Source organism: Lissotriton vulgaris, chromosome 4_1 (assembly GCF_964263255.1).
Source record: "Lissotriton vulgaris chromosome 4_1, aLisVul1.2, whole genome shotgun sequence".
NCBI lineage: Eukaryota > Metazoa > Chordata > Amphibia > Caudata > Salamandridae > Lissotriton > Lissotriton vulgaris.
Genome location: NC_141691.1, coordinates 662,718,910 through 662,733,564, shown reverse-complemented (window position 1 = coordinate 662,733,564; position 14,655 = coordinate 662,718,910). Strand labels below are relative to the sequence as shown.

General features: G+C 45.5%; 1 protein-coding gene across 5 annotated transcripts in view; it reads left to right on the top strand.

Annotated features, from left to right (window-relative positions):
• Positions 1 to 14,655, top strand: part of FYCO1 (FYVE and coiled-coil domain autophagy adaptor 1) — a 917,765-nt gene that overhangs the window by 890,451 nt on the left and 12,659 nt on the right. For all 5 annotated transcript variants that reach the window (XM_086964932.1, XM_086964931.1, XM_086964930.1 and 2 more), the window contains one exon: positions 8,592 to 8,701. In XM_086964932.1, the coding sequence (XP_086821058.1) occupies positions 8,592 to 8,701 (110 nt within the window). The remainder of the gene's footprint in view (positions 1 to 8,591; positions 8,702 to 14,655) is intronic.

Below are 14,655 nucleotides of genomic sequence, written 5' to 3'. Positions count from 1 at the left end.
GCTCTCCATGTTGGGGCTGGTGTTGTGATTTGCCACCAACCAATGTTTATCTATTTGTTGATTCTCGTGGCAGTGGAATATATGTGAGCTCACGTTTTCCAGCTGTGTGTTGAGCTGAGAGTAGTAGTGGCCATTATGGAAGCAACTGTACAAAACTGCATATCAGTTTGTGAGCAGGTGGCGTGATGGAATTAAGCTGTGCAACTTTTTTTTTATTATTCTGCAGGCAGTATCTTAAATATCTTCTCTCCTGCTTCTGGGTGTCGACAGTTTTACCATTTGCAACCTAATTTTTATCGAAATAAACTAACCTTGAAAGAGCTCAAAGTTGATACTTAACCATACTTTGTCCAGGTCAATTCCAATGCAGATGTGGAGTCATTTTGGGATCAGGCGCGGCCGGCACAGGTAACTGCAGCGAGGCGGGGTGGGATGGGGGTCGACAGACGATGGAATAGGATTTCTTTATTTATTTTATTTTCCCTATTCGGTTGTCTGTCGACTTCTGCCCTGCCCCACCACTTTTACTTGTACCTGCTGCTGCCATTGTTTAGGATATCAAATTGATTCTGGTTACTCCAGAAATACACAGTGGAGAAGAACTCAGTACAATAATCTTGATGTTTAAAAATTGTTCAAGATCAGTTATCTGTTGTTAGTGGTGAGTGACATTCATTGTAAACAGGTTTCACATTTCATACATGGCAGAAGTGTACTCCAGTGCCTCAGAAAGCGGTTTGCCCTAATTGAAAAGCCCTGCGATAGAGCCACCTGAGCCCAGCTTCCCGTGATGATAGGGGTCACTAAGACAAATATAAACACGTATGACATTTAGTGGTACACTAAAGTCCTCAAATGACTCAGACATTTTGTGTGCTCCGCCCCCATTGAAAACCTTGTGATAGCTGCCGTCTGTGCACAGCCTCCTAGGATCGTTGGGTCATTATTATTGCCCAACCACTATGCTACTTTTGCAATCTAAAGAATCTTTATGGGTGGCCAGCTAGAGTCAACTGTTTCTCCTCACAGGCCTGCTATGATCTATTTAGGCTCTTCTTGAGAACCTTGCCCCATACTGGAAAAAGATTAAGCATCATTGTGTCTATTTTATGGGGTACGTTCCGCCTTTCTCTTAATGGCTGGCATTGGGGGGCTGAAACTATCTCCACCAAGGAGCTTTTTGAGCCTTTTCCAGGATCATGTCACCAATATAAGGTTTGGGATCTTTTCAGTTGCAAAATGGTCACCTCTGTTTCTGACAATTTATTTTATGTGTTTGAGTGGCTATATGGGTGAGCGAGTGTGAGTGTCTGCATCAGTGAGTAAGTAGGTGTGTGAGTACCTGTATGGGTGAGTGAAAGGGTATGTTTGAGTTAAAATGTATTATTGGATATGGCAAGTAGCCCAGATCCATATGGAATTTAGGTGATCCATTTCACCCCCATAGTTGCACACTGTCCTGCACTCTATGTCACCTTAGACTTCACACAATCAGGAACACCTATATCAACTCCCTTAACCATGAATGTATGGGTACTTCCACAGTATCCTCGGTCATAAATTTCATCTGCACGCCTAAATATCCACAGATCCTGGTTCTATAAGTCACACTGCAATTTAAACCAGTTTCCATGGAACATAGCAACTGCTGTGATATGTAGTCACTCTTCAGGTTTATATATATTTTTTAACGGGAGTGACTTTTTCACTGGTTGGGAAGTGAGTGTAACCACCATCTTAGATGGAGCTCAGAGGGCTGTAGCAAGATAGTGGAGTGTGGGCTTCTCCAGTACTGGATCTTTTATAGATTCACATGATTGAATCATCCCCGTCGACGTAGTGGAAGTCCCACGGTATACATATAAAAGCAGTTGATAAAATTACCATAGGCTACTGTGCAATAAAATGTCAGTGCAATAGCCTATCCACCTTCTTTTGTAAAAAAAGAACCAAATCCAACCAACAGCCAATCAGGCGACTGCACCCTCTAGAACAATCCCAAGAGAGGCTAGGTTCCTAAGATTTTTTACCGCACGTCGTGTGAAAGGGAGTCTCCTTGAACTGTGCTCAGTTTTCTCTGTTTTCTTGAAGTTTTCTAGCAGTATTCTCTTCAAACATGTCTGAATCTTCTAAGAAAGGTCTCTTCAGGTCGTGTGGATCATGTGGGAAAAAGAGGCTGCATTCTGAGGACCCACATAAGATCTGCATCTACTGCCTTTACCCTCATCACAAGGTAAAAGATTGCAAAATATGTACAACCTTCTTTACTAAAACCCTCAAGGACAGGGAGGGTAGATTACTGATTTGACTTACGTCAAAATCTGATGTTCTCTCTGAGTATGAAGAGAGCTCTACCTCTTTGGATTCTAAAGACACACATAAAAGGAGAGAGAGATCTCATGAATCTCCTGAGGTTTGTAAGAAGAAAGTATCAAAGAAATCTCGTCATGAGGAGGAAGGTACCTCACAAAAAGGAAAGCTTCCATTTCCTGCTGAGGAAAAAAGCCATAAGAAAGATAAAGACAAATATTCTTCTATTTGTTCCATGAAGATATCTGTCTCAAAGAAGGTTGTACCATCAACGGCGTTAATTTCTGTATCACCATCGTCATAAAAAAAAACATATTCTAAACAAGTTTCTCCTTCCTCATTGTCTAAGAAATCTCCATCGTCGACAACGGCTTCGACGACGATCCTGTCGACGTCGCTTCCGGTGATGACGATTGCTGTGCCGCCGCCGACCTCACCGTCGATGACAACACTGACGACCACTACAACGTTTTCATCGGCCTCCTCGTCAACGACGGTGACTCCGTCGACGACTACGCTATGACCGCATTGATGACAATCTCATTGACAAATCCGACGATGGCTGCATCTAGTTCTATCATGTCCTCGACGACAACGAAGACATTGTTACCATCGACGAAGTTGACAACAATATATTCCACGCCTGGCCGTAAGCACCCATCTTCCTGGCAGCTTACACCAATGTATCCGTCGATGAAGTTGTTGACGAAATCACTTTTGCAAAATCCTATGATAATTTCTCCTTTACCTCCTTCAAAATTCTTGGAAGAATCTAATGATGAGGATATGTTTGGACTTGCTGATAGTCCCTCCCAATTACATGTAAAGTATCAGGAAGATGATGACGAGGATTATGGCGGATACTATCAACAAGACTATCCCCCTCCTCATTCAAAGGTGCAATATATAGAGACAGTTTCTGAACCTATGGCCCACTTTCCTGTTGTAATGGTACATGACCTTCAGGATTTGTTACAAAACTACTGTACACGTTTTGCTTCAGCACCTGTTCCTCCACAGCCTCCACCACCTATTATTACACCACCTCGTTCCTCTGTGCCTGTGACCGCACCATCCCCAATGGGAGATACTAGTGCGCCACAACAGCATCCAGATACATCTGATGAGGGAGAGATTGAGGATAATCAGCCTCAAAAGGAGGGTCAAACAGAAAATGAGTGGGATGACTATGTCATATCAACACCAGCTTCTCCATCTCCACAAATGATAGAATCTCCGCCAGAAGACATCGGCGACTTTCATGCTTTAATTGAGAGGGCAGCAGCAAGTTGTCAACTATCCCTAGAAGTAAAGCAATCAGACTGCTTTCTTTCTGATTTTAAAGACACGTCCAGGAAGGCGGTTAGGTCTATCCCTGTTGTTAACCACATGTGGACGAAGGATTAAAGTGATGAGGACACCAGCCACAGTTATCCCTGTCTTACCCAGAATTCACAAGAAATAGAAGATTCCGGACGATGCTCCAGCGTGCCTAATAAGTCATCCTAAGCCTGATTCTGTTATCTCACAGGCCGCACAACGGAGATCGAGGAATCCTCTAACGCCCATCACTGCTCCACCTGACAAGGAAGGGAGGAGCTTGGATAATATTGGAAAGAGGTTTACAACCACATCAGGAGCAACTGTTCGAACTGCCAACGCTCCCGCGATCTTAGCCAGGTACGATCAACAGATGTGGTTGGATATTGCCCAATTTTTAGATCTCCTTACTGAAGACAAAAAAATGGAAGCGAGGAAAATCCTGCTTGAAGGAGAAAGGTCAGCATCCGAAGTTATTGATGCGTCCATGGATATTGCTTCTTTAGCTTTCCGTGAGCTAGCTGGAGCTGCTGTTCTGAGAAGCCAGGGTTGGCTGAAAGTAACTATGTTCTGCCCTGAAGTACAAGGCAAGATCTTGGATATGCCATTTGATGGTGAATCACTCTTTGGCAAGCATATCGATGATGCTTTGCAAACTATCAAAACAAATACGGACACGGATAAGGCCCAATGGGCTCTCCAATTTAGAAAAACTCCCTTTCGTGGAGCTAGGGGCAGAGTAAATTATTCTTTTTGAGGAGGTTATCAAAGGTACCAACCTCAAACATACACCTCTTATAGGCCGACCTACCAGCAGCAACATCGTGCACCACCACAGGCTGCCTACTCCAGACAGCCTAGACGAAAGCAACAGGCTCAGCCCAGAAATACGGGCCGTAAACAGTGGTGACGCTTCGACGCCTGCCACTCCTCTGTATTCGCGGAAGAAAACCCCTCTCACATTTTCTGAATCAATGGAAAGATATAACATCAGACAAATGGGTTCTAGATATAATAAGGTATCGTCATACCTTGGAGTTCACCACAACGCCACCTCATCATCGCCTCAAAGATCAATACAACACCATCTTCAGTTATTAAAGAAGGAGGCTTTAATAACCCTGCAAAAAGAAGCAATAGAGCGTGTTCCATGCTTTCAGAAAGGGAAAGGTTTCTACTCTTGCTTTTTCCTGATAAAAAAAGAAGAGGTTGGGGGAATGGCATCCCATTTTAGACCTCAGGAAACTCAACAAATACCGGCTGAAGAAATCCTTTTGCATGGTCACGCTTCGGAAAATGTTACCACTTCTTAACCATTCGGATTTTTTAGCAAGCCTGGATCTGGAAGATGCCTACTTCCATATCCCTATTCACCCCAAACATCGACATTTTCTATGGTGCTCTATGGCAGGCGCACATTATCAGTTCAAGGGTTCATGGTCCTTCCATTTGGCCTTCGCTCAGCTCCACAGGTTTTTACCAAGTGCCTTGCTCCAGTGTCAGCATTCCTTCAGCTAATAGGTCTACAGATCTTCCCATACCTCGACGATTGACTGGTGAAAGCCTTGTCAGGCTTCAGAAGACATCTCTTTCTGCCTACAACTATTCTGCTCTCTGGATCTGACAGTCAATCTTCGAAAATGCATTCTAGCTCCTTCTCAGAAATTAACGTTTCTAGGAGCACTAATAGACACTCTGCAAGACAAGGTATTCTTGTCAATGGAAAACTGAACGCCATCTTATCTCTGGCTCACGACCTTCACAGAAGAAAGCGCGCTTCTGTACGTCTCCTCAAATCCTTTCTCGGGATGATGTCTTCCTCCATTCTCATGGTACCTCATGCTCAGCTGAGGATGAGACCATTTCAAGAGCAGTTGGATGCCTAATGGCTTTAAATATCAGGATCATTCGACAACATAGTTGGATAACTCTGATCTTGAAAGATGCACGTCTCCGGTGGCAATCTCCTCGCAATCTCGCTCGGGGACTGTCCTTCCTTTCTCCTCTTCCAGAATTTGTTCTGACAACAGATGCATCTTTGGAAGGCTGGGGAGCACATCTGCAAGACCTACAAATAAGCAGCAAATGGAGCCTCTCTCTCTCTCCAAAATGAATATCAATTTTTTGGGACCACGGCAATTTCTCTAGCCCTTCAATAATTCCTCCCAAGGATAAAAGCATCCTCAGTCCTCATACGCATGGACAACACCACTTGCATGCATTATCTGAACAAGCAGGGAGGGACAAGATCCCCGATCCTACCTTGGGAAGCTCAAAAGATATGGGAATCAACAATTCTGCATCATATAACCATCAAAGTGGAACATCTCCCAGGAATAAAAAACAATCTAGCAGACACATTGAGCAGGTTAAGTCAATCAAATCATGAGTGGGAACTCAACCAAACGGTTCTCAACCGCATCTTTCAAAAATGGGAAACACCCAACTTGGACCTCTTTGCGTCTCACAGGAACTAGAAATGCCGGTTCTTTTCCTACACCAGCAGGGAACCTCAGACAGGGTCATGGTGGAATGCGTTTTCGATAAGATGGTCAAGAATCTTTGCGTACGCTTTTCCCCCATATCCTCTGTTCTCCAGAATGTTGATGAAAATAAAGAGGGAACCATGCCAACTCATTCTCATTGCTCCATGTTGGCCTCTTCAACACTGGTTCACGGAGCTGTTCCTGCTGTCTCAATCCAATACTTATCGCCTTTCTTCGTCAGCCACACTGCAAACAATGAACAAGGAACAGATCCTCATCCAGCTTCTTTGCAACTACATGCCTGGAACCTGAGCACAATGAGTACAAGGATTTAGTTATCCCTCAGGATTGTAAAGATATTTTGACTAGGGCAAGAGCTGAGTCTACTACAAAAAACATATAGGCTAAAATGGAAATGTTTTTGTTTTTGTTGCTATCGCAATGACACTCACCATCTTCACTCTTCCCCAGAACAAATCCTACCTTATCTCTTATCGCTGGCAAAATCAAGCCTGGCGTATGCTTCAATAAGAGTCCACCTCGCTGCCATCTCTCGATATAGACGGACGTCGGACGCCTCTTCTCTTTGTTCTGCTCGCATCCTGAAACAGTTCATGAACGGCCTTTTGTGAACTTTTCCTCCTATAGGGCCTCCAACACCAGAATGGCGTCGTAATATAGTTCTGTCACAGTTAATGAAGGCACCTTTTGAGCCGATCCACAAGATAGAACTCAAATGTCTGACATGGAAAGTAGCGTTGCTTCTCGCACTCACATCAGCCAGAAGAGTAATTGAAATTCAGGCCTTCACCATCAAAGAGCCTTACTTACGTTTCACTGAGGATTATATAAGTTACTAACAAATCCTACATTTATTCCAAAGGTGCCATCCCAGTTTCACCTTAATGAACAGGTTATTCTGTGCACTTTGTTTCCGCATCCGTCATCTCCAGCAGAGAAGTCTCTTCACTCTTTAGCTGTAAAAAGATGCCTTAAATTCTATTTGCAAAGAACAAAGCATCTGCGCATGACAGATCATCTTCTGGTACCTGATGTACCTGTTAAGCTAGGATCCGCTGTTACAAAAAAGAACTGTTGCACCTTGGATTGCTGCTACTATTCAACTATGTCATTTAAAGGTGGGTAAACAGCTTACAACCAAAACCAAGGCGCATTCCACAAGAGAAGTATCTTCTTCTGCTGGTCTTTTTGCTGATGTCCCGCTGGACAAGATTTGCCATGCCGCTACCTGGAAGAATGCTTATACCTTCTCTCAGCACTATTGCCTGGACATGGCATCTTACAGTGAAGCTGCAGTCTTACGCCATCTATTTCAATAATGTAGGCCTCTATTTTTAGAGCTTTTCTTTGTTATCTGATATGTACATTTATATATATTTGTATATGCTTATACGATAGATATGTTGTTAAATGCTATCTCATTCATAATTCTCCTAAACTAGCATGTATGCTATAGCCCACCATCTGCTAAGGTACAAAGGTGATATAACAGTGTTATAAAACATGCATGTTTAGGAAACTGCTAGCTATTCTGATTCAAGCATGTGACTCTATGAAAGATCCAATACTGGAGAAGAAAATGAGTTACATACCTGTAACTACAGTTCTCCAGTATTGGTATCTTTCAAAGATTCACATGCGCCCCCCCCTCCCTCGAAAGGCTTACTTTATTCTCTAAGGTTTATACTTGCACACTTGTGCTGGAAATTCTGAGGAACCTAGCCTCTGTTGGGATTGTTCTAGAAGGTGCCATCACCTGATTGGCTGTTGGTTGGATTTGGTTCCTTTTTACCCAAGAAGGTGGATAGGGTATTGCACTGACTTTTCATTGCCTGGTAGCCTATGGTAATTTTATCTACTGCTTTTATATGTATACCATGGGACTCCCACTATGACGACGGGGATGATTCAAGCATGTGAATCTATGAAAGATACCATTACTGGAGAACAGTATTTACAGGTAAGTAACTCCTTTTCTTTTTGCCCCAGGCCCCACAGTATTTACGGTTATGCTTTCTATTTTAGAAAGTAGAGAGCACTCCTGACCTATTCAGTTGTGTTCCACCAAATGCAGAAACACCACCAGGCGCCACAAAATTTGTGTTTTATCTTTCTCCAGAAAACATGTTTCCTTGATTATCACCTGCTTATGCAGTATGAAAACAAAGTGGGATCTGCAGTTTCTTTCCACCTAAACTCCATAAAAGCTCTGTCATGCCTCCAGTGTTGCAGAAGGAAAACTAATAGATACTGTAGATGGGCCTGCCAGGCCATTCCTGCTGTTCCTTTCAATCTATGCAAATGTAAATTCATGTTTTCGCTTCCTCTCTCCTTCTTTCAATGCTATATATATATACTACCACTCTTTTATACGTGTTTATTGTTGTGAAGGCACAACAGACCAAGACACACTGTCCCATATCTATTTGAAAAGATTTGTTTTCTTATTTGCAGGTTCTTATTCCCATGACTCGCTGCAACTCTCATAAAGAAACCATAAGAGGGCAACTAAAAGCTCGGAACTGTGGCATTTATACTCTGATATTTGACAACAGTTTCTCCAGGTATGTGCTGCCAGACTGATGGGAAAAGTGATGACGTTTTCAGTACTTATTTTGTTTTAAAAAAAAAATGTAAATGCATATACTTGCAGTTTGACAATTATTTTCTAGATGTCTGCTGTTGATGCTGCCCAATGTGCCACTACAGAACACCAAGGCTGCCAAGTCTTGATTCCGCCTCAGTCTTACCTCTTTATTTCCCCTTTTCATTCTCTTTTTCTTACTGATTTCCTCGATTTGTCACTTTCTTTCTTCCCTCTCCTCCTCCTCCTTTCTTCCATTCCTAGTCCAGCATTTCAGTCCCATTCGACGCCAGTGGGGGGCAGGGTTGGCCATCACCTCCTCCACTGGCGCAGTGGGTGCTGCAAATCGTCTGAAGGGGCTACTCCCTCCCCTTCGAGGCGACCCCTCCAGCCATGCCACCGTAGTACCACCGCATGTCGGGGATCACTTGAAACTTCTGCAGGAGGAAGTTATGGCCTACTTTCTGGTACCCAAGAAGGGCAAGGAGGCCTACGCCCTACTTTGGACCTACAGAGCGTCAACGGCTTCCTTCGGAAGGAGAAGTTCAAGATGCTGACTTTGGCTCAGGTACTATCTGACCTGGACCCAGGAGATTGGATGGTAGCGTTGGACTTGCTGGACGCATATTTCCACATCCCCGTCCTGCCGGCCCACCGGCGCTACCTGCGGTTCACTTTAGGCCACAAGCACTTTCAGTTTATCGTGCTGCACTTCGGCCTTACCAGCGCCCTTCGTGTATTCACGAAAATGATGGCGGTGGTCGCAGCTTTTCTGTGCAGATCAGGGGTTTCAGTCTTCCCCTATCTCGACGATTGGTTGTTGAAGGCGGGCTCGCCCCAAACAGTCGTCCCCCACCTCCATCTACGGCCAACCTCCTGCACTCGCTGGGGTTCTCCATGAACGTGCCGAAGTCACACCTGTGCCCCTCTCAGAAGCTCCTTTTCATCGGAGCGGTTCTGGACAGTTTCTGGTTTTTCCCCCCGAACAGCGGGTTCTGGATCTTCAGGCTCTGATTCTGATTTTTCAGCCTTTATCCCGAGTCTCGGTCCGGTTGACGCTGCGGCTCCTGGGGATAATGGCTTCCTGCATCCTTCTGGTCCATCACGCCAGGTGGCGGATGCGGGCAGTGCAGTGGGACCTGAAGTTTTAGTGGGCACAGCATTAGAGCAACATGTCCGACCACGTCCTGATCACGGAGGGCACTGTCGTCAGTTGCAGTGGTGCAGTGGTGGCTCACGAACCGCGATTGGGTCAGCGGCTGATCTCTCTCCCTACCCCAACCGGAGCATGTAGTGGTGACGGATGCGTCCCTCCTGGGATGGGGGGGCCCACATGGGAGAGAGGGAGATTAGAGGCCTCTGGTCTTTGGCGGAGTCCCTTCTCCATATCAACTTTCTGGAGCCGCGGGCGATCCGACTTGCACTCCCTCTGTCAGGGGAAGTGTAGTGCAGGTGTTCACGGACAACACCACCTCCATTTGGTACTGCAACAAACAGGGCGGGGTGGGGTTGTGGACCCTTTGCCAGGAGGCTCTGCGCCTCTGGCAATGGCTGGAACGCCAGGGTGTCACCCTGGTGGTTCAACACCTGGCAGGTTCTCTGAACGCCAGGGCGGACGAACTCAGCCGCCAGTGCATGATGGATCACGAATGGCGTCTGAACTCGGACGTGGCACAAGGTCTCTTTCGCCGGTGGTGAGAGCCTTGGTTAGATCTATTCGCCCCCAAAGAGAACGCGCAATGTCATCAGTTTTGCGTGTTGGAATTTCCAAGGCGGCACTCGCTCGGCGACGCTTTTCGTTGCGAGTGGAGCTGTGGTCTGTTGTACACCTTTGCACCTATACCACTTCTGCCCAGAGTGCTGAAGAAGATCAGGCGAGACCGGGCCCAAGTCATCCTTATGGCTCCGGACGGGGAAAGAAGATGCTGGTATCCTGAGCTACTCAGTATGTCAGTCGATCCCCCGATTCGACTGCCTCTTCAGGAGGACCTTCTGTCGCAGCAGCAGGGGGCGGTCCTCCACCCGAACCTGTCCAGTCTCCACCTACATGCGTGGAGATTGAGCGGCGGCATTTGAGGCCATTTGACTTGCCTCCTGAAGTTTTGTGATGTGATTCTGGCAGCCAGGCGTCCCTCCACAAAAACGGTATACGCCTGCAGGTGGAACACATTTGTGGCATGGTGCACAGCAAAGGCTGTGGATCCACTCTCTGCCCCCTTTCAGAGTTTCTCCTCTTCCTTCTTTCTCTTGCCCAGCAGGGCTCTGCTCTGGGCACTCTCAAGGGCTACCTCTCGGCCATTTCATTCTTCTTAAGGCTTCCTGATCAGCCTTCTCTTTTGAAGTCCCCTGTTGTAAATAGATTCTTGAAAGGCATCACGCACATGTTCCCTCCTGTCCCCTTCGTGATGCCTCAGTGGGACTTGAATCTTGTTCTAACAGATCTGATGTGCGCTCCTTTTGAGCCACTTCATAACTGTCCTCTTCATCTTCTGTCTCTTAAGACTGCATTCCTGGTTGCCATCACCTCTGCCAGGAAAGTGAGTGAGCTCCAGGTTCTATCTTCTAAACCTCCTTTCCTCTCTGTCCATCTGGACAAGGTTGTTCTAAGGACTCGTCCTTCTTTCCTGCCCAAGGTGGTCACGGCCTTTCATATCGGGCAGTCCATCACCTTGCCCACCTTCTATCCACCTCCGCATCCCTCGAAGGGTGAAGAGAGGCTCCACCGTCTGGACCCAAAACGTGCGCTCTCATTCTATCTGGACCGCACACACCAGTTCCGGGTGGACGACCAGTTCTTTGTTGGTTACGTGGGCACAAAGAAGGGATGGGTGGTGCACAAGCAGACCATCTCTTGGTGGGTCGTCTTGTGCATCTAGGTTTGCTACTCCTTGGTAAAGAATCTAACACTAACCTGTTTCTTTCAGATGCACAAGTTACTTACCCTCGGTAATGATATATCTGTAAGAAACAGTAGTTCGTGTTAGTTTCCTTACCGTCCCACCCATCCTCACCGTTCTGCGAACCGATATCTAGGATTAAGGACATCCCTTTCAGCGCCCTAGTTTCATGGCACCAGTGTCGGTTTCTATCATGGCTCTGCGTTCCTGGCGCGGAAAGCTATGTACAGAAGTGACGTCAGCGCGCGAGGGCAACGTGTAAGTACTCCGATGACATCATCCCGGCGATCACGACGCCGATGACCGACGCGGAGCCGCAGACGACGCCTAGCGACGCTCAGGGCTACTGCTGATGCCTGGGGATATTCTAAGGTAAGGAATCTAACACTAACCACTGTTTCTAACAGATATATTGTTACCGAAGGTAAGTAACTTGTGCTATAAGTTGCTTTCATTTATTGTCTAGTATATTCTAGTCCAGCACTGTCCAATGTAGGCCCAGGACAGCTGAATCTAGCCTGGAATTTTAGGTAACCACTGATTAAGTAAATTATGTACTTGTACATTATTTTATGTAAACGTTTTTATGCAGTTATCTTGAAAACATAGAATCTATCTGGCACCCCTGAACTTTTCTGTGTACACCTCTGGTCTAGTCCAGTGGTCTCTAACAGGTAGATCGCAAGCTACCAGTAGCTATCAGGCTGCCACGAGTAGCTTGCTGTTAGAAATGTGTTTCTGGTTGGCTAGGGTATGCACCTAAGCCAGGCAAAACACACCAAAGATAACTTATGCTCACCCTCTGGTAGCTTGGCGTTGAGCAGGCAGGCTTATCATCAGAGGCAATGTCTAAAGCGTTTGCACCACCCATTCAAACCAGTAAACCAATTAATACACCACTAAAGAGACTCCACACAAGAATATTTAAAAATGTGTGTATATATTGAGCAAATAACATAGACCCTGGGTACACAGAGGTAGCAACCTCCCCCTGTGATGCAGCTCCTCCTTTGAGCAGTCACAGCTGGCATTGGCTCCTCCCCCAGAGACAGACGGTGCTGACGCAAGAAGCCCTTGTTGCCTGGCGACGTGCCCCCCGAATGCGTCTCCACCCCCACAGCAGTCGGTGCTGCAGTGTGGGTCTAAAAGTCCGAATGTCCATACTCTAAGCTTGGTCAGTAACCAGCTCTCACCATGTGCTTTGTTAGGGAACTTGGACAAAGGTGCCTGGCTTTCCTTTAGCGGTGCCGATTTTACAGGGCAAAGCACTCAGCCCAGATGAACGTGCCCACTCTTCACAGGAAACCTGAATCGCTCTACGCACGCTGGGGGTAAACAACGGCAAAAGGGGAGACTGTTGTCTCTGAGGCAATCGCCCGGTCACAAACGGAAACTCCCTTGATGCAAACGGTGGATCAGCCACGTGCCAATCAGGCAGCCCAAAACAGGAGTAAAACTTTATGGAGAGGGTGAGCAACCCAATATACCCTTGCGGGCTTGGCAAATAGTACGTTCAAAAAAATGGAACGGCAAGGGGTTTTGTTTGAGATTCTCGGTGTAAGCAAGTAAGGGACTCAGGTTAATTGGGTACCCACACTACTGCAAGTTAGTGGCTGAATATGATGTCTCTAACACAGATCAATAATGTTACCACACTAACACAATGAAATGAAAAAATACAATAACCACTTTTTTTGAGTCAAAAGATTGTTATTTTCTTTACGACAGAGAAATTCAATCAGTGATAAAAATAGGGTACAGAAAAATGCATTTGGGACATAGGAGTGTCTTATATACTCCTATAATGCATCACAAAGTAAGTCTACAATGCTAACCAATAATAACACGATGATTTCAGATCAAAAAAGTAAATAAAAATCAATGGTGATTGATGAATAATGAGCAGAGTTAGACTTGGTAGTCGACGTTTCGTACACTTCCCATGTGGGTTAGTGATACTGGTTGAGATGAGTCCACAGAATCAACAACGTTGACGACGTCGGCAGCGACGCTGTGTTTTACAAATGCGCTGTCGCTGCCGACGTCGTCAACGTTGTTGCTTCGTATCTTCTACTTCACAAATCGTGACTTCCACTAGCTGCCACTGAAGTCTTATTCACATTTGAAACCTGAGTTGTGTGGGGTTTGGGGGGAGGTCTACGCTACCTTCTAGATACCTCACACGAGTCCTCGAACGACCTTTAAGTGGCGTCGAGTTTAGTGGTGCCCCCGTCAAGTCAAGGGAAATTGGTAGTTGCACTTGAGGTACGCCTCAGTGCTGTCGCCCCTCCCAAGTGGGGGGGGTATTTCTGGTTAGGGATCTTGACACCGGTTACGACCTTGCCGTTGGCCCTTAAACGTTAGGATGTACAATTTCAAAATTTCAAGAAAATGTTTTGTAGGTTGTTAGTTCGGCTAGGAGAACCTCTGTATTAGAGAATCTGTTAAGGTTAGCCAAACATCGCAATGTGGTAATGAAATTGTACATTAATATGAAACTGTTTAATGTTTTAATTTTTTGTTTTAATAAATACGGCCGGGAGGGTCACTCCCTCCCTCTTCCAAAAACTTCAAGAACTGTTTCCGGTTTCCCTCCTTTGGGGATTGTGTTGAGAGGGGGTGGCGGGTATCTCAGCCATATTGCTGTTGCCTCGAAGCTCCTGACCTTATAACTGGCAGAGTGTTTTTGTTTTTCGATTCATCTCAACCGGTATCATTGACCCACATGGGAAGTGTATGTCTCACAACTTAAATTTTTTCTTAGGGTCATCAATTATAATGCACAAAGCCTATGTCCTGATGATGGTCTTATGAAACAATTTCCTAAAGACCGAAACGTCGACTACCAAGTTTAACTCTGCTCATTATTCATCAATCACCATTGATTTTCATTTACTTTTTTGATCTGAAATCATCGTGTTATTATTGGTTAGCATTGAAGACTTACTTTGTGATGTATTATAGGAGTATATAAGACACTCCTTCTATGTCCCAAATGCATTTTTCTGTACCCTATTTTTATCACTGATTGAATTTC